Here is a 26,118-nt window from a genome sequence, read left to right as displayed (position 1 = left end):
AGGCAGTGCCAGTCCTTGGGGCTTCAGAGGTGAAGCACCACTGCCCTCCCAGCTTCCAAATACATTATGTTGCTGGTGTGTACTGGAAGGAGAGGGATAAGGCATGGAGAACTAGGTGCTGTGCAGTGCAGCATGATGGAGCCAAATCACAGCTCTTGCCATTATGTGCCTGGACTAAAAATCACGATTAACCCCTTAAAATATTGTTAAGGTGACTATTAGCCTTAAGGTATGGTCTAGAGAAAGTATGTACTAGGGCCACATAATGCAACAAACTAAGGCATTTTTTTAAAAATCCGTTGTGTGTTGCTAGTTTACTCCTTTAAATTTTCAAAATGCTAACGGCATGTTTACGTAAAAGAGTTAAGATACACAAGGTTAATTCTCATTGATTTCAATAGCATTCATGTGTTGATGAGATAGATTGGAGCCAAAAAGAGCAGAACTAAAGAAAAAGAGTGTCTTGCGAGTTTAACACCTTACCTTGTTTCTCTGAAATAAATTAAGGAAATTCAAATCAGTAGTGTCCGATATCCCTCCATGTAAAATAAGAACTTTGCTGTCAATTATGGTTGCAAGAGGAAGCCAGCTATAGACATCTTCCAGAAGATGTAAAATTGCTGTTCCATAGCACTATGAAGTGAAAATAAAGCAAATTGAAATAACAACAAATTGATGTGCTTCATGGGTGGTTTCTCAAAGCCATAAAATAATGAAATGAAAACTATTTGTAAATCTATGCTTGCCCTATTTCCGAGTTGCCTTAGCCTGCCCCCCAGGTACCCAAGCAGCTAGCTACACCGCTGAGCACATGGGGGGAAATAAAGGGGTTCTTGTGAGTAGGGATGAATGAATCTACCACTTTTGGTTTCTCTGTTTCTGACTTTTCCATTCTTAACTTCAATACTCTACATTTCCACATTCATTTTTTTAAGTCCTCATGAAAATTCATCATTTTAGTGTAATTTTTTTCCTAATACACATTTGTCTGCAATTTTGCATAATATACATATTTTACTTGATATACAAATTTCCCTGTTTTAATGCACTTTTGCATGTTATATTCACTAATATATGCATGTACACATACACACACATTACACTAGTATATGCATTTTTGTACACATTACTTGGCTGGACAACTGTATAGCAAAAGTCAAGAACGTGTGAATTTTGAAGGATCGCTGAGTTTCAGTTCACATATCGTTTCAGAAAATGTAAATTGGGTAAGTTCACCATTAAATGCAAACTGAATTCAGTTTACTCCCCATACTTACTCATGGGTAACGCTTAAAACATCTCTGAGTTCAGTATTCTTTACAGAATTAAGGTCCATAAAATTAACTTAGGGCTTTGAAATGCAAGGAATGCAGTCTGTATCACTTAGCTAAAAGGTGAGGTTGCTAACCTGATACCACTACCAAAAACAGCCAAATATTTACCTGATACTTCTTCATAACTTCTTTTGTGAAACCATATCTGAAACAAGTTAAAGGTTATTTCAATAGTGGATCACACTCTCTATGTACCTATATGTAAGAGATAATTCTTTCTTCCATATTATAGGTTTATAACAGAGGGGAGATCCATTATCATTACCAGAGTATAGCAAGACAACAGAAATCAGAGATTTGAATTGTAGGATATTTCTGTTGCGTATTTCTGTATCTGCACCCCAGATACAGATTTCCCACTTATTTTATCAGTATGCATCAAGGAACTTTCCCATACTCTGGTACATTTAACTCCGATAGAAAGTTTTTGTCCAGTGCATGGTTTGAAACAGGGGTGAGCAGATTTCAGGCTTGTGGGATCTACTTTCAGCAGTATAAGATAGAGCCAGGGATGTGGTGGGCGGATTAATTTTGTTGTTGCCATAGTAAATAAACTTAGAGTCCTTGCTGAAATGCTACAGAGATCTACCATTATGTTCCAAACTCCTTCCTTCCCACCTCTTATCTAAAGCAAAAGAAATAAAAAATAAGGTTTTCTTTTCCAGTATTTCTGTATATTGAAATGCTGAAGCATAAAATAACACAGTGCTTCTGCCTTAATTTAAATATAATGCTGCCACAACCTTCAGACGCCAAGACCATTTCTAAAGAGTAAACAGAGTCCAAATTCTAACCGAAATGCACTACAATAATTTGATTATTACTTTCCATTATACTAAGCTACAGTAACATGTGTAGAGGGGGCTCATAGACAGTATCTACTGATCTGAAATCTGAGCAAAAATTACAAGTGCATCTCTCAGTTATCAGATCAAGTGTTTCAATTGGAGGCTTTGGGAAGACAACACATATAGATTAGACGAATGATAGATAATATATCTAGTTAGCTGGCTAGCTAGCTAGCTGAACAATGGCGATACCTAAGATTCATGATATGGTCCTCATGGTTCCCTCGGTTCAAGTGCAAGTGGTTAGGGTAGACGAGTAGAAAGGCAAACAGGATTATGAGTATTTCTATGGAATTTTTCCCTCTGTCCACAAAATCCCCATTAAAAATGTAGGGGTTTTCCTCTGAAGGAAGTCCATTCTGTAAAAGAAGAAAAACGACAGCATCATGTGCAAGTACAACAGATACTAATTTTCGCAAAACAAGAGTTGTCTGGTCAACAGGGCACTGCAGAACTGTAGGTGGCCTCACCTCCTCACTGATGCCAACATCTCTTTTGTAGCACTGCCATATCACAGTAGTAGCTGCACCTGTGCCCAGGTGAGCATCAGGTCCTTGGTGACAGACGAAGGACACCAGGGATGGTTTTACTTATGTTCACCTTGAGCTGCCATGTCCACACAGTTCATAAAACTATTCATTTGATATTACTTTTATATGAACAATTTAGGAATTCTTTATTATGCTTGTCCTAACCAGTTGTGGAAAACAATGGTTAGATGAACATCCTACCCTACGACCAAGGAGTTCAAGGCAGCATACATTCTTCCTCCCCCCGTCCCCCAATTTTATCATCACAAGATCCATAGGAGGTAGGTTAAGCTAAGAGGGTGAATGGCTGGTACAGCTGTGCAGCTGTGTGGGCATTTAAGCCCTGGTCCAATACTCTAACCAAACAGTGATGAACCTTTTTGGTTATACCTCCAGGGCCTGTGGGCCCATGGATGGTCTGACAGAAAGTGTATGTAGCCACCCCACACACTCCTGCACGCGCGCGCGCACACACACACACACACAGTGTCATCAACACACATACAGGGAGCCTCCCTTCCTCAGCTGATCTGATTTTTCTCCCCCACTCATAAAGTAATCGATCTGATGGCTGGGGAGGGAAGGATTTTGTATCCACATTTTTGGTGGGAGGGAGGGTGCTCTGCTGCTGCCAAAATTAGTAGGAGAAGCTGGAAACATTTGCTGTGTGTGTGTGTGTGTCTCAGGCCCATGGGCTTGGACTTAGCCACCCTGCTCAAACCACTACACCGCAATGGTTCTTTGGGCTCCTCTTCCAATCTCCCATAATGATCATAGACAAATCTGAGGCTGAAAGGAAGGGAATGTTGATGAAGCTGAGCCCTAGTCATGCAAAGTATCTAACTCTGTTCCAATTGCTCTGCCCCCTGCCTAGACGTCATATATATCATAAGCCGCCCAGAAGTTGGAGGAGCAATAGAATGAAATTTTGTCGAATGAATTTTAGCAGGTTCTCAAAATGCCTGCAATTAACGTTTATGTAGCCTGGAAAGCTTTTTTTTTTTTTTTTTTTTTTTTGCAGCGCCAGCTCTTAATACACCTTTACATTTGACATTGCATTTACATTTCAAATGTGAAAATCCAAATTACTTCAAAATACAATATATTATACAGCATGCCTTCCCCTTGCTTTCCTCGAACACTTCCCTGGCTTTTGCTAATGCCCTTTTCGAGGCTGGGGATGAAATGAAAATCCATAGCAGCAGGCAACGAGAGTGAAGACAGCTTTCCAATGGTGAGTGGAATAGGGGGTTGCTGCTGCCACTGCCTCATTAGAGTGCCTTCTGGGTTTGCGCTTAATTAGCTCCCTTTGTCAATCTGCCTTTTAATTCCGCTCCAGGATGTCTATATGCATAGAATCAATTTAACACAGGCTAATTTAGCAACTGGCAATTTAAAATATTACGGGTTTGGGGTTCTTTTTTGAGGAACATGATGGGAAACGGCATCATTTAACAATGATTAGTGCAGTGAATGGAAGTGTCTCCAAACTGCCTACTTTAATTAAGCCAAGGTGTTATTCTTAAGAGAAGCCATTAAAAAGCATTAAAGGCATGTTATCTAGTTTAACTGGCTTCAGACCATGTTAGGGTCATCACTTACGGCCTTTAGCTGTTTCCCACCCACCCACCTACCCTTCCCATCCCCTCCAAAGGCAGCACCGACTTGTACATGGTGCAATTTGAGGAAGCAAAATGAAAGAAATACAAGCCACACTGTAATCTGAATCTGGGACTATAAACTTTAGTGGGCAGTCCATCAATACACCATGCTTAGAGGGCAGTAGCAATATGATACATACATTATCAGAGAGTTGGGGGAAGTTGTCTTCCCTGAAAGCTCCCAATGGAGATCATGCTACACAGCATGGATAAGGTTTAGCTTCTGTCCCTCATGGACAGTTTGAACAACGGATCACTTGAGGCTTTGGGAGATTCCCCCCTCCCCCCTTTGTTTATACTTCACAAAAATCGCAAGGAGTATCGTCGCTGAGGTTTGATACCCTCCAGTCCCCTGCAGATTTTGCCCTTCAGTCGACATTCAGTCGTGATTAACTGAGTGTGGAGAACGGAAAGATGGCCATAGGCCAAAAATTGATACCACAAAGTGCTGGTGATCTCTCTCTCTATATATATACAAGTTGCTAACGGAATCCAGTAGCGTTGAGGCACCATTAGGAAACAGCAAAGCCAAATTTACTTACTTTGTAGAAAATCAGCAAAAGGTCATCCAGCTTTCCATGAAGATCGCCTAGAAAGAACACAAACGTTCACAGTCATGCCATGGGACCACCAATTGGGCAGGTAGAATACGCAAGACTGGAAGCAAACAGTGATTATTGTTTCCTAGAGCTCATACATGTTTAGAAGTGTTGTAAAGCAATGGTATGAAGCACTAACTGCATGGTGGTCAACTCTTGAATCCGATTCCTCAGGGGAGCATTTTGCATTCTCTGTGTACCAGCTGCTTACAGTAGACATTTTGTGAAACTATGCACACATATGTATGAAACCATAATATGAAACACAGCAGGTGCAACTGCTTAACTGCCCATCCACTACCCAAAAGCATTGGGAAGCTGTGTTGGAAGCAACAGGGAATGTATGAGGAAGCAGCGGAGGCTTAATGGTCCCTCTCAAACTGCTATTTGAAGAACAAGATTACAGTGGTACCTTGGGTTACATACGCTTCAGGTTACACACTCCACTAACCCAGAAATAGTGCTTCAGGTTAAGAACTTTGCTTCAGGATAAGAATAGAAATTGGGCTCCGGCGGCACGGTGGCAGCAGGAGGCCCCATTAGCTAAAGTGGTGCTTCAGGTTAAGAACAGTTTCAGGTTAAGAACCGACATCCAGAACGAATTAAGTACTTAACCCGAGGTACCACTGTATAAAATCCTTTTCACCCTGAGGGCTACATTCCTTGGTGGGCAACCTTTCAAGTGCCACATGGAAATGGTGGTCAGGGTCAGAGGCAAAAATGAGGAGAACAACAAATGTAATTTTTAAAAATTTTGTTTAGTATACTAGTTAACACTCACACTTGAGTTGTTGGTGACGATGCAAGTGAATCCTAAACACTACACTGCTCTTTTCTAGGCAAATATGACCAGGGTGCGAAAGCTCTTAAGAGGGAGGGGGGTCATATTGAAAATGGAAAGGAGTCTTAAAGGAATTTAAAATGGGAAGAAGCTATTTTAGGACTTTAAAATAGAAAGGGGGGGGGGACATTAGCTTCGTAATATGGAACATATTAAGCCCTTTAAGACCAAACCCAACAAATATTACTATGAAATAATAAATTGGATTTGGATTTAGTGGGGTTTAAATGACGCTCATTAAAGGAACTCTCACATATGCAACACATGAACCAGATGAATATTTAATGCCTGTTTCAATGTAGAAAGTTAAAAAGGATTTGACGGAAGTGACATAGATCTCGTTTTGTGGCAATCAACATTTTGGCTCAAACTTCAGTAAAAAAATACACTTTCATCTGTCATTAAGGATGTTTTGAGCATGAAGACTATTATTTGCTTGAAGGACACATCAAAAAATCTCTCAGATGCTCTTTCAATTGTGCAAATGAGGACACCCATTGGAGGATGTATGTACATTGATTATCAAGGCCACACATACACACACATACGTGTGTGTGTGTAGAAGTCTAAGGATATTTTGTTCTTGCTTACTAAAGCTCATTCAATGGTATAAACCTGTAAATAAAAGATATCTTATCTATTACTGCATTGAATGCTTGAAGCATCTTTTATTAAAATTTGGTTTCTCTCTGCACCTGCAGCAGTATAATTAATTTTGTGTGCGCGTCTTCTCTTGATTTGAAGAGAGAGACTAATTATTACTAGTAACCATTTAGTGCTGTCTTGCAAGTGGGTCTCCTCAAGCAAATCCAGGAAGTCCAATCCCATCCATTCACCCATGTATGGCAGTGTAATCAAGGCCAGATGACTGAGAGGCACTTAGATGTTGCCATCTTTAGCTGACTCTTTATGCAGGTGGCCAATTGGTGATCCATGGCCACAAAGCAATTTTATTTGGGCTCCAAATGGATCCCCAAAGCTCAGGACAAAACATTTTGCCTCCAGTTTCACTCTGTGGTTTTTCTTCTTAAGAAAAGGAAGATTGCTTATAATACATATACCCATATATTAGACAACCACATATGAATTTGTAGTTGTTTGCATATATTAGTGATACATACTTTACTTTCTCTTTTTATGCACCTTTTCTTTTTCTTTTCTTTTGTTCAACTGAAATACTTTCAATCAAACACTAAAATAAAAAAGAAGATTGCTTTCTGAATTTCTGCATGAGAGAAAGAACATGCGCTTTAATGTTCGGCCTCTCTCTCTCTAAATATACACCCCCTCAGAACAAAGACTGCATAACATTTCCCCACTGAGACATCCATATATGGGGGGGGGGGGGAGAGAGAGAGAGAGAATGCATCATTGGTTTGCTCATTTTCATCACAGTGTGGATATGTGTGTGTGTGTCCCCAGAAGAAGTATCAATGAACTGGGATTTTCTTCTATCATGATCATGTTCGCGAACCGTTTGTTGAAGCACTTGCGGGAAGGCAAGAGGTGAAAGAATTTATTTACCACACAAAGTAGCATTTTACAGATGGAAAAGCAGCTCTTTTCTTAAAAGTTTGCCAGATTTAGTCACTGACTCACCCAGCAACATCTGACAGGGGGAAAAAGTGGGAGGAAGTGTTCGGCTTACTTTAAAAATGCCAGGCGATTAGTCATCAGCCTTCCACCCCCCCACCCCCAATAATAAAGGGAAGACAGGAAGGATTTGTACTGCGAGGGGGTTGGGGAAGTGTAACATTCCAGTGGCAGCTATAAAGACCACTTACCACTGGCTGGTGGGGAGTGGGAGTTGTGGTCTGGCCTGGCCAAGGTGGGTTAAGGCTTACTTTAGGCGTAGCTGGGGGAGGGGTTCATTTCTGTCCGGATGCACAGACAGGGGCTGATGGGCCATAGCACCCTCAAAATGGTGGTTGCGGGGAGGGGGTTCACCCCAATTTGATGTATGCCATAAGGCAACCCTTAACCTTGGTTATCCCTGCCAAAAATCAACCAGTAGGCAGGCTGGTTGAGTCAGGATACACATCCAATGCCTACGCACCTGCTGACACCTGTAATCAATAAAGCTGTGGCCTGCTTAAATCTCCTTTTGGTTGTCCTGTGTTTATTGCACCTACATATTGCCTTGGCCCTACAGCGTCTGGGCCTGCAACCACAAACGCTAGACAGTCCTACAGATTCACAATATACTTTAGATATCAACCCGGTGCCACATTTCTCTTAAGGAGAACTCACCACAGATGGTTATTTCCTTGGTATAAGAGGTGGAGAGGTGTGTGATGTTTGGCATCTGCTGAAGGACCTTCCTGGTCTCATGTAGCAGCTGAAGAACGTATCGGGCGTGGAGGTGCTATACGGAGTCATGGAAGAAGAAGAAGAAGAAGAAGAAGAAGAAGAAGAAGAAGAAGAAGAAGAGGAGTTTGGATTTGATATCCCGCTTTATCACTACCCGAAGGAGTCTCAAAGCGGCTAACGTTCTCCTTTCCCTTCCTCCCCCACAACAAACACTCTGTGAGGTGAGTGGGGCTGAGAGACTTCAGAGAAGTGTGACTAGCCCAAGGTCACCCAGCAGCTGCATGTGGAGGAGAGGGGAAGCGAACCCGGTTCCCCAGATTACGAGTCTATTGCTCTTAACCACTACACCACACTGGCTCTAAATGATATATTACAGAGAGTTGTTGGAAGAACTCCATCACCAAAACCCAGTGAGCTTTGTGCTTGCACACAGTTCTTGTCAGCGTGACAAACATTTTCCAGTCATGACTGCAGACTTGGGGGATCGTCACTGCACAGATGAGCATGGAGATGGGGGACATCTCTAATGCAGTAGCAGCGTTGGTGCCCATACTATATTAAGAATCATCATTTTATTTGTATGCCACCTTTCCCTAGGTAAAACCATGCTCAAGGTGGCCTTACAACATGAAAAGATTTACATGACTTCACACATAACAAAAGTAGCTTAAACATGGAATAAAACACATCAAAAAGCACACAACCGAATTGAACAAATGCCACATAAATCATAATATCTAAAACAAAGATACAAAAAAATGATATCAATAACAGAAACAGAAACCCCTAAGCAAAACTCAGCCTCAGCTTTCATAGCTGGAGTCAGTCAGTCAGGCCACTGCCTTCCTCAGCCAGGCAAGGGGGCAGGGAGCCAGCAAGGCAAGGAGCAGGCCTTCCAGGACTCACAGCCAAGATGGACTCTGGCCTCTACAGCAGCCTCAGCTTTCGTAGCTGGAGTCAGTCCAGGCCCCACCCTCCCAGGCCAGGTGGAAAAAGGCAAGCAAGGCAGGGATCATACTTTCAATATTGGGTTGTAAGTCTGTGTAAGGGATGTAGCTCTGTGGTACAGCATCCACTTTGCTTGCAAAAGATCCCAGGTTCAACTCCCAGCATCCCCAAGTAGAGCTGGGAATATCCCCCAGTTTGAAACCCTAGAAAGCTGCCGCCAGTCAGTGTATACACTGAGCTAGATGGACCACTGGACTGGCTCAACATAAGACAACTTCCTATGTTCAGTAATGTATCCCGCTGGCCCTATTGTTTTAATGCGCTTCTTGATATTACCAGAACAGCAGCAGGTATACCCAGAGACTGCGGAGTTCAGTTTTAGTGGCCAACAGATCAAAGGAAGCAGAAATGCCATGGGATGGGATATCCAGCTTTGCAATGTCCGTTTTTCAAATTAAACCATATCCCATTATAGCTAAAGAAATGGAAAGCATAGGGCTGTGTGAGTCTCCTGCGCCAAATGCTCTCAAGAGCAGCAAGTGCCAACAATGACTAAGCAATTGCTAAAAAAGCGTGGCAGTGGAAAGAATTATGTTTTCTTCTCTGATGAATGTATTGGGGTGAATAAACAGCCTTTCAAAAGGAACAGGGCTGGCAGAGCAACCTTTTTCGTAAAGCTGTCAGTTGAGGCCTGTTGTGTTTAAGAGGATCACAGAATTGTAGAGTTGGAAGCGACCCTGAGGATCATCTAGGCCAACCCCTTGCAATGCAGGAATATGCAGGTGTTCCATACTATGTTCGAACCTGCAACCTTGGCGTTATCAGCACCATACTCTAACTCACTGAGCTATCCAGGCAGAATACATACATACATAATTTTATCTATATGCCACCTTTCCATGATTAAAGCCAGGCATCCCCAAACTCAGCCCTTCAGCTGTTTTGAGACTACAATTCCCATCATCCCTGACCACTGGTCCTGATAGCTAGGGATGATGGGAGTTGTAGTCCCAAAACATCTGGACGGCCGAGTTTGGGGATGCCTGATTAAAACCATGCTCAAGGCAGCTATATGAAAAAACTACATAATTACAAACCTAGCAAAAGTAGTAATAAATAATAAGTAAAACAACAAAAAGTGCACAATCAAATTAAACAATGCCCACATAAATCATAATAAGAACTAAAAGAAAGATACAAAAAATTAGTATCAAAAATAGCAACAACCCCCTAACAAAAGACCCCTCAGTAATACTTCATCTCCACTCCTCAGTTTTGCTTCTGCTATTACATGTGCTTTCTTGTCATTGTTTTCAATGTAAGCTCCTTTGAACATTTGGAACACTGGCATACCATTATTTTGGTAAATAACTAAATGCACCATTGTTCATCTCTTTCAATATGTGCATATGAAGTGCTTACAAATTCCTTTCCCCCCACCATGATACACATTAGCCTTCCACGCCCTGCTGTCTTAATGGTGTCTAAGATGCCCTTACGATTATCAGCTGACACTTTTAGAGAGACCATAAAAATAAAAGGGAAATCCATTTAACCATTGGTCTGAGCTTGCCTGTCGGTGCTTGAAAGCCTGAAGAAGAACATCAGTGTCAGCAACAGTGAGGGGGAAACAAAGGTGGGGCCCGTAGTAGGAGGCAGGGACCTCAATGGTCTGTTCATATTCTCTCATTGTATAATCACTGGTGGTGGAGAAAAAGTTAGAGCTGACGTCTATAAAGGAAGCAGAAAAGCAACTTAGAAAATTTTAGTTAGTTGACAACAAATGTGCCTTTGGATAACGAGTTCATGAACATTTGTTTAAATTGATGATATATTCAGCATAATGCCGACATATATAACAGACACTAAAATCCAAAGAACCTTTTGGGCATTTGTAAGAACAAGGAAGAGCTTTGTCATGCTCACTGTTGTTCTGACTGCGGGCCCAGTTTTGGCATTGAAACCTCCTTGGTTGCCCTTTCCTTTATCAGGAAAGTGACAGGAGGGGTGTTTTTTTTAAAATAAGAATTTTATTAAAGTTTTTCACAATACAGAAAAATGAAAGCTACAAAAAATACAAACAGATCCTGTAAAATATGGAGTCTTCTCCTAAAGGCAATTCTCAGTCCCCACCACCCACAGAAGGTAGCAGCCCTTCCAGCTCTCACCTTCCTTTCTCCTTCCAGCCTCTTGCCTTTGGAGACCAACATTTCCTTGTCTCCCACCCAGAGCTCTCCATCAAACATCTACCACCCACATGAGTACACGATCCCAAACATATGACTCCCAAAAAGAGGAGGGAGAGAGAGAGAGAGAGAGAGAGAGAGAGAGAGAGAAAGGAACAAGAAAGGAGAGACAAGAGAAAGAGTGAAAAGTAAAAAGATAAAAGGGGAAGAAACATTAGAGAAAAATAAAAGGACTTCTGCCAGTCCTTTTTTTAATGCCAGTCACATTTTTTAAAAGAAAGATTATTTAAGACATTCAGTCCACGATCTTCTCCACTTTCTGTTAAACAATATTTATTTTAAGTCAAAGTGTCTCAGAGTCATTCATTTCTTTTCCCCACAAAAAGTCCAAGAGGGGATCCCGAACTATTATTATTATTGGCAAATGTCTGCCATGTTTTCCCCCCTTTAATATTAACTTTACCTCCATTAATTGCCGATTCTCCCTACTGAGTGTCAATTCTTCCATCTATGTCTATGTTAAAATCTCTTGACAGGAGAATTTTAAATTGCTGCTGAAATCTTATTGTTTTGCTGTACAGATGTTTCGGCGATAAACCTCCCACCCACAACCACAGGGCTTCTGATTGTGATGAGGTCCAATTCGGGTTCAAGAAAACACAAGTTGATCTTCCTCTTCAGACCTTCTCTGCTCAAGAAGGGAAGGCTCATAACTGAGGAAGTGGGAGACACTCGGCTGGAGCCAGTGTGCTTGACTCCATGCCTCCTACTCATGCTAATATTTCCTACTCAGGGCTCTTTTGTCATCCACAGGACTAAAGAATAATGTTTCACCTATGCTTTGTGTATGATATGTGCAATTCCCACGGGGGAAAAGCTTCTGCAAGTATGGCTTAAAAGAAAACTATCAACCAACCTTGGCATTTACTGGAGGACATGCCAGCTTGTGCAGGGAAAACCACTAATTACTTATAAAGGAACAAGGACTATGGCAAACAGACTGAGTCACAGCAGCCTACATTAAAATCACAATTATAAAATATTGTCAGGAACAAATATTGCCCCAAGAGGCATTTTCTGCGTAAGAGCACGCTGTAATTGAAATGTGCTAAGTGTGATAAGAATTTGGAGTGCTTCTTAAAAGTAAACATTATTTCGAGTTATTTATTGGCTTCCTTGCTAACAACCCCAAACAAGAGCCACAGTCCCTGGTTTCTCAGCATCAGTCATTGCAAATGTGCACTCCCTGCTATTTGAAAAATGGAATTGTTAGTCTTTTAAAAATATATATTATTTACTTTGAAAAATTGGCATTACAGAACACGAAAGCAAAACTTTCCCACATACCTTCACACATACAAACATATACATAATATATACATAACATTTACATATACCAATATATAAGAGGCATTCTAAAAGCCAATTTCATATATACCATGTAATTTAAACTCTTAATGGCAGCATATAATTTGATTCTTTTTCTGTTATGCCCAGTTCTTTTTCAATATATGTTTCTACTGGGACCAGTTTGGCCATTTCTTCTCTAATAATTTTATAGCGATACATCATCAGTTAATTCTTTGTCTCTGAAATGTTTCCTTCATAATTCCCACCACCATTTGCCAATACGACTGCTTTTAAAAAAAACAAAACCATGCCATATGGTAAAAAATCACCTTTTACTTATGGATAAATCCAGGACTTACTTTCTTCTGGCTTACTAATTATTTTACTTTTCAATGAAGTCCAACACCTTCTTAAAGCAAATTTATTTATGGATCATAGCTGTCGAGAAACTTGAACCCTTTTCAAACAGACATTGCCATGCTTCTCTTGGGATTTCTCTATTCATATGTTTATTCCATCTCAGCATATAGTTATGGACTATTTTCTTACATTTTAAAATATAAACTGCTTCAAATTCAGGACTCAGCTATACAGCTGCAAATAAAACGTTTTGAAAGTGTTGTAAAGTGCAATATAAAATTGTGACACTAGATGGTAACTGAGCTATAGCAAATTCAATGCATTTTTCAAAACGATTTTTTAAAAAGCATTTTCACAATGTATTTAATATGTGTGTAGATTCCACCTAAGTCTTATCTCTCTAAATCTCCTGGCTTCTGATCAGTCCATTTCATAAAGTCCCGATGTGCGGATACTGATATCTAGGTGGAGCCATCTTCACTTTAGTCTTTGCTTGTTCAACGGTCTGTATATTTTTCCAATCCTGGTATGTCTCTAGTCTGTTTTCTTTCCATTAAAAAAAAATCCTAATTGCCCCTTCAGACTAAACCATGAATCTTCCACTAGAGATGCCAATGGAAAAGTTTTAGATGGGGGGCCCACTAGGGGCGCATTGGAAGATGGCCGACAATACCATCTCTCCGACCCACATGAGGTAATTAAGAGGCTGTTATGGGAGTAGGCAGCCTCCCTTGTTGCCTCAAGGAAATGGGGAACACTGCCCTTGCCTGCTGTGCCCATAAATCACCCCCTAATTCGAAAGAAGGGGGTGAGGGCCCTAGGCAGAATGCCCCCGTGTGGACCTCGGCTCTCCTGGACACTGTCTCTGATTGCGCACTAGCTGCAGCAATTTGGAATAATTAATTACAAAAGAAGCAAATGCACATATTTCAAGTGAAGAAGGGGAGTGAAGCCTGCTAATTTAAGTGACCTCTGCGAAAGAAGACGACGGGTTGGAGAAACAGGAATATTTTACGATGAAGATACACCAAAGGCTGGGTATGTTGACAACGGGACTGAATGGGGGGGGGGGAATCTTTTTTACTTTCCTTCTATGTGATTTACAAGAACCCCTCCTCATTAGAATCGTCGGTTGAACTGACCCAAGCAGGATGATTAAGGTCTGTGTGGAGATAAACTTTAACCAAAAGTATGCTTTATGGAGATCGAGAAGCAATAAGAGCTTTTGGAATGGCACAGCAATTAATTCAGAGTCGCCATCTTGCCAAAGGATTTATAGCCGGGAGGAAGAACGGACTTGTTTTCAGACTGCATTCCTGGTGAATCTCCTCAGAGGTTTTGAGAAAGGAGGCAGATTGGTGAAGATTAACGACGCTAAGACTGTTTCGATGTATGGAAGTGATGTTATATGGAAAACGTCTGGATATGGCTACTGGATAAAAAAAATAATATCCACGCAGGATTACAAACTGTTCTAACCAGCTTGTGGAGACTATCAGAGGTCACAAAGAGAAAGGAAAAGTATATGAAAATAACAACAAGAGATGTGGAAAAACAGTAAGAAAGGACTGGATAGTACTGTGAACTTCATAAGGTTAGATTTGTGGACATTAAAACAGCAGTAAGAAGCAAGAAGTTGATTGGATCCCCTTCGGAACTTGAAATATGGGTACCCCCAACAAAAATTTAAAATTCGGCTGTGTAATTTGGAATTTATGTAATTTGGTTTGATTTGATGTGATTGGTCAGTTAATAAAAAAATATTCTTAAAAAAAAGGAAAAGTTTTAGATGGAGAGAAATAATTGTTTATATCAGGCGTAGTCAATCTTTTTATACCTACCGCCCACTAATGCATTTTTCTTGATGGGGAAATTTCCTTACTGCCCACCAGTGCTGCAGTAATATGTGTCGTAGAAGCCCCTACCGCCCACCTGGAATCCTGAAACGCCCACTAGTGGGCAGTAGGGACCAGGTGGACTACCCCTGGTTTATATTGATCCCGGATTCCTAAGCAAACATTAATTGCATAGGACCCCCCTTCCTAAACTGTTTTCCTAGTCTTTCTACTTATCCATAACTAGTTCGAAATGAAAATTTTTTTTTCCTTCCAGTAGCACCTTAAAGACCAACTAAGTTAGTTCTTGGTATGAGCTTTCGTGTGCATGCACACTTCTTCAGATACACTGAAACAGAAGTTGCCAGATCCTTCTATATAGAGACAAGGTGGGGAGGGGTATTACTCAGAAGGGTGGTGGGAATGGGTGATTGGCAGATAGCTGTGATGAGCCTGTTGACGACTCTTAACGACTGCAATAGGTCTTACAGGAAAAAGCAAGGGGTGAGAAGGTGAAAAATGGCTTTGTCATGTATAATGAGATAAGAATCCAATGTCTTTGTTCAGACCAGGTCTCTCCATGGTTTTAAGTTTGGTAATGAGTTGCAAATCTGGCAACTTCTGTTTCAGTGTATCTGAAGAAGTGTGCATGCACACGAAAGCTCATACCAAGAACTAACTTAGTTGGTCTTTAAGGTGCTACTGGAAGGAAAAAAATTTTTTTGTTTTGACTATGGCAGACCAACACGGCTACCTATCTGTAACTAGTTCGAAATGCTTTGCTTTTCTTTTACATCGTATCCTGGCATTGTCCACGCCACTTCTGCTGCATCTGCACAGTCATATTGACCATTTGACTGCTATTGCATTTGCTACACAGATGCAGGTTTTTCTGATTTGAGAAACATACAATTCCTCAACTAGCTACAGGTACATGTGCAAAGATAAGTAGTTCCACACATATATGCTCTTGGCTGCACTGGCACACATACACATACACACGCCATTGTTTTTACAAGATACGCACATGTAACTGCTCTGAAAACGTATTCAGTCAATCCTTACCTGGATCAGTTTCATTGGCCTTAGTAAAATGGTCCAGCATGAATGTGAAAAACTTAGATAGCTGAATAAGAAAAGACATCGGTTAGTTTACAAGCAGAAATGATTATATTACTTTGTCTTCCCCTTATTTGAAATAAGCACGCTGGCTCCATCTACACAGTAACAACCCTGGCAAAATCTCAAGCCTCTTATATCTCCATTGATAGGGACAGTGACACAGTTGAGCAAAGCTGGCTCTAAATTTAAGGGTCTTACCAGGGGTGTGTGTGTATGTGTCTTTAGATGATAACGTGCATTACTTTGCTTGTGTCACAATTCAAAATTAGCATTATTTTTTTTATTTAAAAAAATATAATGAAATAAATATAATGATATAAATGATATAATGATATAAATGAAAATAATGTTTCGCAGTTTGTAGATGTGCCTGATACTAACCAGCTTCAAAAAATGAATGGCATGGTACTAATTATATTATATTATCTTCTTAAAACTTAAGCATCAACCGTGAGAGGGAATAAAAATTTACAAGCTACATTATCCGTGATGAATATAATCTGAAAAGCCGGCATGTTCTACCTCACTAACGGTTTGCGTCAAAGAAAAATCCACAGAGTACAAACCTGTAGCTGTGCTTGTTCTTCTGCATATTCAATTGACTGAAAGATACTCAGGGCATATCTCCGCCTCATCTCCAGCCGGGCCATGTAAGAGCGATACCACCTTTGAATCAGGACAGCTGCTTTAATGGCTGCCAAGACATGAAGGGACCAGAAAGAGAAGATTAACTGTCCACAACTACCGGTAGTTATGCAGATCTCTGGATCTTTGGTTCTAAAATGCTGTGTGTGAATCCTGCTCTAAAACGCAGAAGGCTAATCATGGCTCCCCTTTTAACGCTACCAGCACTCCTGCATTTAAAGTTTGAGATAATCTCATGGCAGAGACACCTTCTGCAGCCTGGTGCTCTCCATGTGTCCCAGCCAGGTCAGGAGAGTGCCCATGCTCTGCTTACAAGCTTTCCACAGTCACCCGGTTGGCCACCATGGGAACAGCATGATGGACCATACCACTCTTGGTTTAGGCAGGTTTCTTCTTACTTTCCTGGGAGTCCTCTTCTCTGAAGGGCTGTCTGATCCAGTTTAAGGCAAAAGAAGGGAGAGCTGAAGTTGTTCATCAGCTGTTAGCACCTGGAGAGCAGATGGTCAGGCACACAGGGCCACCTGGGAAGTTTTTTTCTCACTGTGTGTTTCTATTTCAATTGAAGTAATTATTTCTAAATTTGTATCCAGATGTCTGAATTAACACATGCTCCTCCTCCCTTAATACACCTGAGATGGGGCAATACTGGGAAGGTTTAGGAGGGGATACAAAGCTAGGATTGGCTTTGGAAGCATTGCTGTACAGCTCAAAAACATTGCCAGCTGTACAATAAATTCCAAAGCTTCTGAGGCCAAGAAGCCTATGAAAGTCACATGGGTCAATATCTTAAACACATTTTTCAAGCTCGCACACACAAAATATCATTCGATATAAACAAATGTACGGTAAGTTAAAGTCTCAGGTGATCTGTTTCATTGTGTGCCCCGGAGTACCAGTTTTGCTAAATCCCAAGTATTTGGGTCATAGCAACTTGCATGAAACAATGGGAAGGGCATTATGAGGTCATAAAGCAAATAGTGCTTGCATTATTATTTACTAATGCAAATTTTTTACAATAAAAAATGAATTTTATTATACAGTAGGCACACAGTTGTAAAATACTATTTTATGCAGAAGCTTCTGAGTACAATTTGTCAAAAAAAATGTTGTAGATAATTATTTTTGGGTTTTTCAAAATTTTAAACATTTGTTTACCTATAAAATAAGCATTGATGGTATTTTAATAGCACCACCATATTAGTGCCTAAGAACTGCACATCAGTTAGACTCAGCTCCAGGCAAACTGTGTGCAAGTGATTGCTATATGGTCCAAAATAAGGTACTGAGAGATTCATAGATCATATGATATTAAACAAGTAGTAGCCTGCCTTTACGATGCGAGTCCTGGCACAGGAACATCACACTGATCACAGCTCCTGATTTGATTACTGCAATTCTCACTCAGGTAGAAGTGTTGCTTTGTTATTAAGACAATTAATTGAAACTCTAGAGACTTAGAATCAATGACATCAGTCAAGGCTATTCCCAAAAGGAACAGTCAATATTTCCAGAATCTATTTGCTGTGGCAGAAGAAGTGAATAGATGTTGCAGAAGGAATACAGGAAAGTGTATGAGAGAGATGGCATTGCTGAACTGAAACAGGACTGATGTAGATGACTGATGTTGACCTGTTGTAATCCATGAAAAGTTGCGAGTGTGGTTCCAATCCATCTGATGGCTGGGAAACAGAATTGACATCTGTGTTTGTCACTTCAGGCCTAGCTGAGTCTAAGACAGGCCCTGCAATCCAATTCTATGCGTCACTATGTCTTCCTTCCACAAAGACGTGCTTTTGTGTTTTACACAAGGTACAAATATCTGTCTCCTGTTGGGATTTTAAGCAATGGTAGCCAGAGGGGGGGATCTGTTTTGATGGGGCAACCAAAACAATAGATGCTGATGGCAGACTAGAATAAAACCTATGGGTGATGGAATGGAGCTCTCAGCCAAGGTCAATTTCACAGTGGAGAATTTTCCTTTCCTTTTTACTTCTCATCCCGAATTCAACCCAGCCTTTCTCAAACATAAATGATAAATGGAAAGATACACCAACCTTTTCTCAATGACTATTGATGATGGGACATTATAGGTAGTGGCTGTTTAAAACAAACAAAACCACGAGCTTTTGTTTTGCTGCCCTTGCATGTGGTGGCAGTTTTCCTAGGTTCCATCCCCACCCCCAACAATAGCTCATTGGAAATGATGCTTCTAAAAGGCACTCTATCATTTTTGCACCCTGAAATTGGTAAGTGGTTGCTTTTCTTTTCCTCTTTTCGTGAACCCCCATTGAGTCTAATTTAGAGGGAGATAATTGCCCCAAAGATATTCAGATCCTGGCTAGTAGTCAGATGCCCAAACAACTTGTTGGGTATTCCTGAATGCCCTTACAGTAATTGCAAGAATTCCAGGCTTTATATGCATTGGACTGGCAGTTGAGAAGGAGTTCTAGGAGAATGAGTTCCATACACTAAGAAAAGCATTGAAAATATAAAACTACAGCTTGCTGGTCTCTTAAACCTTCAAGTCTTCTCAAACCTCCGCTGCATGTCACAACAGAGCCCATTTTAACACTGGAAATGTACCATGTCTGTGAAGTTTCTCTTAATCAAACCTTTCTTGTCAAGATAGTAAGAAACACCCTGGCCAAACATTTGGGAGAGCACTAAGAGATGTTAATATACATTGTGCCCTTTTGCACCAAGATTCTCAAAATAGGCACCAAGGTTTGATGCTTTAAAGCAGCCTGGTCCCATATGGTTTCGACTAAACTCTCATCAGTTCCAGCAAGTAGATATATGCTGGCAGAGGTTGAAAGGAATTGCAGTTAAAACCATATGGAGGGGAATCAGGTAGGGAGAGGTTCTTTAAACAGAGAACTGATGGCTATATTATCTCAACACCTTCTTGAGTCTTCTTCATAGTGTGTCCTCTAGCCTACCAGTCCAGCAGAACCACCTGGGATGGTCCAATCTACAATCAGTATCTTCCAAATTAATGCAGACAATAAGTTTGTTTAAGTATCACATCAGAGAATGGAAAGACCACACACAGGTTATTTACCTCTTTCTGATTTGTTCACCCGCCTCGTCGTAATAGAAGTGCCACATCCCATGACTTCAGTTGAGGCTGGGGTGCTGATTTAATATTTCCTCATGGGCGATGGTTTTCTTCAAGCCACCGGTGTTGCCAACCATACCGTCTTTATATTCATCTCAATATGCAACAGTAAACAACGATTCCCGGAGAAAACTACACCTGCCATTGGCCCTAATAACAGAGTAGACTGCATGACAAAAATAGATACCATATTGTTAGCCACTAAAGTGCTGAGCAGCAGAAATAATTAACCAGGTTATCTATGCACCGGTGAAGGCAGTGCAGAGATTTGCCAGTAAACACTAAGCACACCATTCCAGCTTTTGGTACTGTTAGCCAAGAACTCCTGACTGGGGATCCTGCATAATGGGGTGGGGCAGTAAGGAAGGAGATCCAAAGGGGCCTAATCCAGCATAAGCAGCCACATTATAGTGGAAAACATTGGGCACAATTGTAAATCACACTTGAGGATATTTGTGGAAACCTCTATCATTGTATCAATGTACCCATCTTGTGAGATTTGATGGAGCCAATCAGAAGCCATGTTAGAAGAGAACACTCAACATTCTGAACAGTGAGTTGCTGGCCTGGGTGCTTCTGTAGAACAAAGGGAGGGGGCTTGTGCAGTTACACCTGGACTTGTAGAAACTGAGAGACTGGTGCTTCCCCAATGTGTCACATGCCATGTCAAGAACTACCAGACCCAGAGTTGCTGAAGCATAGGCAGAAAGGTGAGAGGCATCTGCGGGAAAACCTAAACCACCATAATATATCAGGAACATTGATCTTGGGGACAGGGTGACAAAGTGCTGCTGATTTACATGTAAGTAAATGTTGAGCACTAACACACACATCATACTGCCATGTCCAGCTATAAATCAGGTAGCCAGAAACATAAGAATGTTAAACAAAGGGAATGAAAAGAAGCAAAAGGATGCCAATTAAACCTTTGTTTGTTTGTTTGTTTTTCAAACTGCACAAAGCCTTTCTGCAGTCTGGCTCAGGCACTACAATTACTAGGCAAGCAGACGGCCAAAAGCAAGATGAAAATGATTTCAAGATAGGGACGGTGTCTGTGGCAACAGACGGAGGGGGGGGGGAGCTTCTAGATGTATTATGCAAGTCTATTCTAACGCTTTTAAGTAATACAACCATCAGCACTGCAACACTAAGGAGGAGAAGGAAGGAAGAGAGAGAGAGAAAGAGAGAGAGAAGTCCAATTTAGGCATTCAAAGTGGGTGCATTTAAAGTGGGGACATTAGGGGCATGTACTCAAAGTCTACACAAAGATCTGAAGTGTGTGTTAGGTGGAGGTATTTAGAATCACTACCACAATTGGGAACCCTGAAAATGCAGGGAGCAATCTGAAGCAGAAGAGATCAGCTGACAATCAAAGCATGCAGGGAAGAACAAACAGAAGATGGTGGCTCCTAGCTTCAGTATTTGTCTCTCATTGGCATACAAATGTATTCTCTCTCTAAATATATAGGTACTTATTTAATTGTCATGGTTGATAAGAAGGGCTTTCATAGGCGAATCTGAGACAAAACAGGAGGTAGGAGCTAAGCTAAGGTGTTGTCTCACCAGTGACAATCCCGCTCCTTGGTTTAGAACTAAGTCCACATTTCTCAAAAGACATTTTTCTGGCCCAGATTTCAGAGTATTTCCTTTTTCTCACCCCATCTAGAAAAGGGTCGTTTTTTTCTGGTCACACATACACACACATTTCCAGGGAATGATCACAACACATCTGGCACTGTGGGAGATGCAAAATGGTAGTCAGGTTGCCAACACAGGTATTACTGCTGCCACTTGCAATGGTGGTGGGGGAAACAACTTTAGGGCAAAAGAAAGACGCTGACCTACTAACACTGCTAATTAGTTAACCTTACTATTGGAGTATTTCTCTTTTCCCTGGGAAATGTTAGTCCCCTCCCACCATTTCTCTTTCCACAAATAGGGTGGGGAAATCTGAAAGGCATTTGTGCCCAGCTCTCGTTTGTACTTACAAACTGCCTTGTCTTGAACCTATTTTGAATGTTATATTCATTCCTTGAATATTACTGGAGAGACAGCAACAGAGCACGGGCAGTTTCTCACCTACTGGTCACTACAGGATTCAGTACATAGAATCGTGGAGTTGGAAGGTACAAGGGTCATCTAGTCCAACCCCCTACAATACAGGAAAATTTGCCCAACATGGGGCTCAAACCCACGACTCTGAGATTCAGAGTCTCGTGCCTTACCAACTGAGCTATCCTAGGTAGCTAGAAGAAAATTTTAAAGCAGAGGAAGTCTGATTTCCAGGCAAGCTTGATTACCAACTTTACTCATTTTAGACATGGAAAATATTCAGTGCTAAAGTTGTGTGTGTGTGTGTGTGTGTGTGTGTGTGTGTGTGTGTGTGTGTGTGTAATGTAACAAAGGGAAGTGTAATAGGAAAACAAACGAAACACAAAGCTGGTAGCTTTAGTGTCATGTTTAGGAAGTTATACTCCAGGCTGGGAATGGGGAAGAGATTCAGTTTGGTTCACAATTTAAAGGAAACTTTCTTAACTTGTACTTCCCGAAAGAATATGCAAACAAATACAGCTATATTTCAAAATGTGCAGTTCCCCCAATGTTGTGTTGCAGTTTTCAAACCAGAACAAGTGTACAAAAAGTGTATTAGTGAAAATGGCACACAAAATGTGCTACATTAGGAAACTTTGCTTGCAAAAATATGCATAATGGGAGGTGTACACAATAAAATGCTGATGAATTTCTACGAGGATTTTAAAATAAATAAATAAATAAATAAATAAATCACAAACTGATGCAGCAATGTGGTGAGCTGAACTTAAAAAACAAGAAACTGAAATAAGATTTACCCATCTTTACTCAAAACCAAGTCTATGCTGAAGAATTAAAAAGATGCCTCTGGTTTTTAGGGGATGACTAAAAAGTAAGTAATTTCCTAAGGGGCTATGATTTTCCCACTCTACCCTGATAGAAAATGAAGAAGGAGAAAAATAATTCCATGTTTGTGGAAGGGTTGTTAGAAAATAAATAAATGGTGCAGATGGAAATCAATTAATATGCATTACATGAAAGAACTATGCATTGTTTAGGAAATATGTGAATACCCCATATGTGGATCCAAGACTACATTTAACACAATTCTGGAGACTGGAGTGCTGGGATTTCAAATTCTTTTTAAGGGAAATTGTAGTTTTATTTTGCAACACCAACACTCTGTGAGAAGGGTGATCAGATGCAGCAGTTAAGAGGGATCATGTATCTTTAACAGGTGTACAGAAGAGGAAATTCTCAGGAGTGCAGCATCCCTCAGCACCTTGGTGTTGTGTCACGACAAATTTTGCCTGCCATAACTCCTTCTTCTGCACAGTTTTTAAATGTGCAGGAGTTCTGTCCTCTAGCCACCCAATATCTCTGGACATGAGCAGGCAGAAAGAATGTGTGGGCAGCTAAATATTTAATCTAATTCTACCCCAACATAAAATGGAGTTTACAAAACCCCAACAAAGTAAAGGCAATCAATATGTGACTCTGGAGTCTGTGATCTTAGAAAAGGCTGAAAATAAATAAAATCAAGGCTCAAACTATGGATCATAAATGATTGTATTTACTTAGAAATAAATTTTATTTAGATGTAACTAAATTTTATTTAGATGGGCTCAATTGCAAAGAAGCGTGTCAGCAATGGCAATCTGTGTTACACCATGCACTGCTTCTCTCCACCAACATTGATTTAAAAATAAAAACAAATGGTTAAAATATATCTACCAAAACAAAGGTACACAAAGAAATTACCTTATGTCTTCCATTGCATCAGCAAAGAGGTTTACCAGGCGTTGTAAACAAGCTTTCTTCCTGGGCAAAGGGTACAGGACGCGATATAAAATCAATTGACATTCCAGCTTCCTTCTCAGTGGTTCATATTTGTGCTCCTCTTACATTTATGCAGATAGAAGATTTATCAAGGAACAGCTCCTTTCTCCTTCTAGCCAGAAATAAGAGCTGTGTTCTGCAGCTACGAACAGCAGTGCAGGCACAATGATGTATTGGAGAAACCTATGTTGTTACCAGGCTCTCTGAATCTCAGGCAGATAAGTGGATGGCTAAAGTTATCTGCTTCATATTGGAAACTGCTTCTCAGCAACAGCCGTTATAGTAATAATGAACCACAAACCAGCATTATGGCATAAGATAAAGCGTTTGGTGAAGCATGGGAAGAGGCACTAGAATTATAAAAAAGGGGAGGGGGGACAGAGACAATGCAGGTCATATTCCAAGTTAATAAAATTTTCAGAGACCATTTAATACTCAGTACCTGATTAGCCTGGCCATTTCCACAGCATCTTCTCAATGAGCTTGTGAGGACCATTAGAAGGGAAAATACAACGAGGGAACAAAAAGAACTTTGCAAGTTTCTCACTCTGTAACACAATACCACATCATAAAGCCTTCAGTTTCCAAAAGCAACAGAATGCTATATATCATCAACACAATTTTTAAAAGTCCATATGGCTTAAAGGGCCAGTTCTATTTGAATAAACAGCGAATGAAACTTAGGAAGTTTCCCTGAGTCAAAAATCTATTACTTGACTGTTTGGACTAATCTATACATGTCAGTCTACCTTTGTGGTAGATAATGAGAACAAGAAAAAGGTGAAGACTTGAGCTACATCTCAGGTTGCCTACAAAGGGGATCATGATAACATGCAACCTGAGGAAACAGCAGTGAATTTAGTTTCCTCTCTCTCCGTTTCCAGAGTGGTAGTCATGCCAGTCTGATGCAGCAACAGGCCTTAGCTGACATCAAACATACCTACTTTATGAGATGGAGCAGGCAGCCCACACCAACGAATCATATGCATATTCCTAACGTACCTATGCTTTTAACACAGTGAGTGCAAAATATACAGACTGGTAATAGATGCCAGTCATTGGGAACAAAATGTACATTGAAACAAGAAAAAGCTAATGCTTATTCAGCTTTAGACATATGTTTTCTACACATTGGCCAAATGAATGCACATTACAGATTCTAAAACATTAACTTTTATTAAATGGAGTACCACTCACGCACATCATACAAAGTTCTGCCTTGTGGTCCAAGAGTCAGTTGACCCAATATGGTAACCGGACAAAGCAAGTTACATTGGGCTTAACACACCTGTTAGCAAAAGCTTTGTGCCATTAACATCTGCATGGCAGACAGAGGTCCACAGGTGGGTTTTCCACCAGCTTGGTGATGTAGTGATGGAAGAAGGCATAGTACAGGTGTCTACTCATCCTGCAGCTGTTAAACAGAGAATCCCTGCTTATTAAAAAGATTATCAGTGCTGTTTGGGATGTGAAATATTGCTGCAGATCATGAGCATGTTTCTCCTTGAGTAGAAATGGTTTCTACATCATTTGAACAAATTCAAAACCTTTTATACTATTTGCTAAACCTGAAATTCATAAGCTACATTGCAGCATTCTTCTTTCAGGGTCATCAGTTTAGTAAGTGCAGAAAGTGCTTTTTAAAAGCAATGACAGGATAGGAGAGAATAAACAACAACAACAAAAGAGTAATACTATGTTTGTACAGCTATTCTTTTTATCTCTCCTGAAGAATTTCATGATTCATGATAATGTTTTGTTTTTGTTTTTTAAAAAAACAATTCGCTCCCTGAGGACTGAACAGCAGCAGTCTTCAAGAAAGAAGAAAGGAAAGAAAGAAAGAAGATCATTTTGATGGGCAGCAATTTGGAAGCTTCTTGTCATCAAGACAGCATGAAAAATGAACCAGGCAAAGGCAAAAGGGGGACTGGCAAACTGTAGCAGCTGTCAGATACCAACCATAAAGGACAAGGCTTAGAACTGAGCAATTTGTAAGCCGTTGAAGGAATATAAGAAGCTTCCTTGTCCTGAGTTAGACCACCGGTCCATCAGGGTTCTCTATGCTGATGGGCAGTGGCTTCCCAATATATCAAGCAGGTATAGTATGTTTCCCAATCCCAGGGATTGAACCTACGATCTTCTGCATGCAAAGCAGATGCTCTACCACTGAGCCATGCCGCTGCCATTACTCCCAATATGGCTGCAATTATGGCAGGCCTCCGTCATTCCTGCTGCCTCTGAGCCCTGGAAAGTCTGTTTGTTTTTAATTCTTCATGCATGCACAAACATAACCGGCTCCACTACCCCACACCTTTAGTTCACATACAGCAGTCATATATATACACACACAGGACAGTGCAGGAAGAGTCTCATATACCTCAAAAATCTCCACCTTATTTAGAGAAAGGTGAGCACGCTCTCCACTCTCAACGAGGATTGACAGCCCTCTGCTGACAGAACACCATAATCTACTTCGAAGGTAAACTGGAGCAAAAGAGTATCTCAACAGATCTCATCCTTCGGGGTATTGCGTTTTATGTTGTTGCATTCCAACAGTATCT

At 40.7% G+C, this 26,118-nt stretch overlaps 1 protein-coding gene across 2 annotated transcripts in view; it reads right to left on the bottom strand.

Moving 5' to 3' along the window:
* Positions 1-23,978, bottom strand: part of PPEF1 (protein phosphatase with EF-hand domain 1) — a 33,567-nt gene extending 9,589 nt beyond the window's left edge. Inside the window, exons 1-10 of one of the 2 annotated variants that reach the window (XM_083612299.1) lie at positions 23,480-23,978; positions 19,631-19,837; positions 16,491-16,618; positions 15,868-15,928; positions 10,645-10,802; positions 8,064-8,178; positions 4,916-4,962; positions 2,375-2,541; positions 1,443-1,479; positions 484-633 (exon numbers count right to left, since the gene is read on the bottom strand). In XM_083612299.1, the coding sequence (XP_083468425.1) occupies positions 484-633; positions 1,443-1,479; positions 2,375-2,541; positions 4,916-4,962; positions 8,064-8,178; positions 10,645-10,802; positions 15,868-15,928; positions 16,491-16,618; positions 19,631-19,682 (915 nt within the window). In that variant the 5' untranslated portion in view covers positions 19,683-19,837; positions 23,480-23,978. Of the gene's footprint in view, positions 1-483; positions 634-1,442; positions 1,480-2,374; positions 2,542-4,915; positions 4,963-8,063; positions 8,179-10,644; positions 10,803-15,867; positions 15,929-16,490; positions 16,619-16,967; positions 17,473-19,630; positions 19,838-23,479 lie in introns of those variants that run through there. The other variant, XM_083612300.1, reaches the window with a different exon arrangement.
* Between the last annotated feature and the right edge of the window lie 2,140 nt (positions 23,979-26,118).

The sequence above is a fragment of the Podarcis filfolensis genome (assembly GCF_964270895.1).
Source record: "Podarcis filfolensis genome assembly, chromosome: 4".
Classification (NCBI taxonomy): domain Eukaryota; kingdom Metazoa; phylum Chordata; class Lepidosauria; order Squamata; family Lacertidae; genus Podarcis; species Podarcis filfolensis.
Note: the sequence above shows the minus strand (reverse complement) of the source record. Positions and strands in the feature narration are given on the sequence as shown.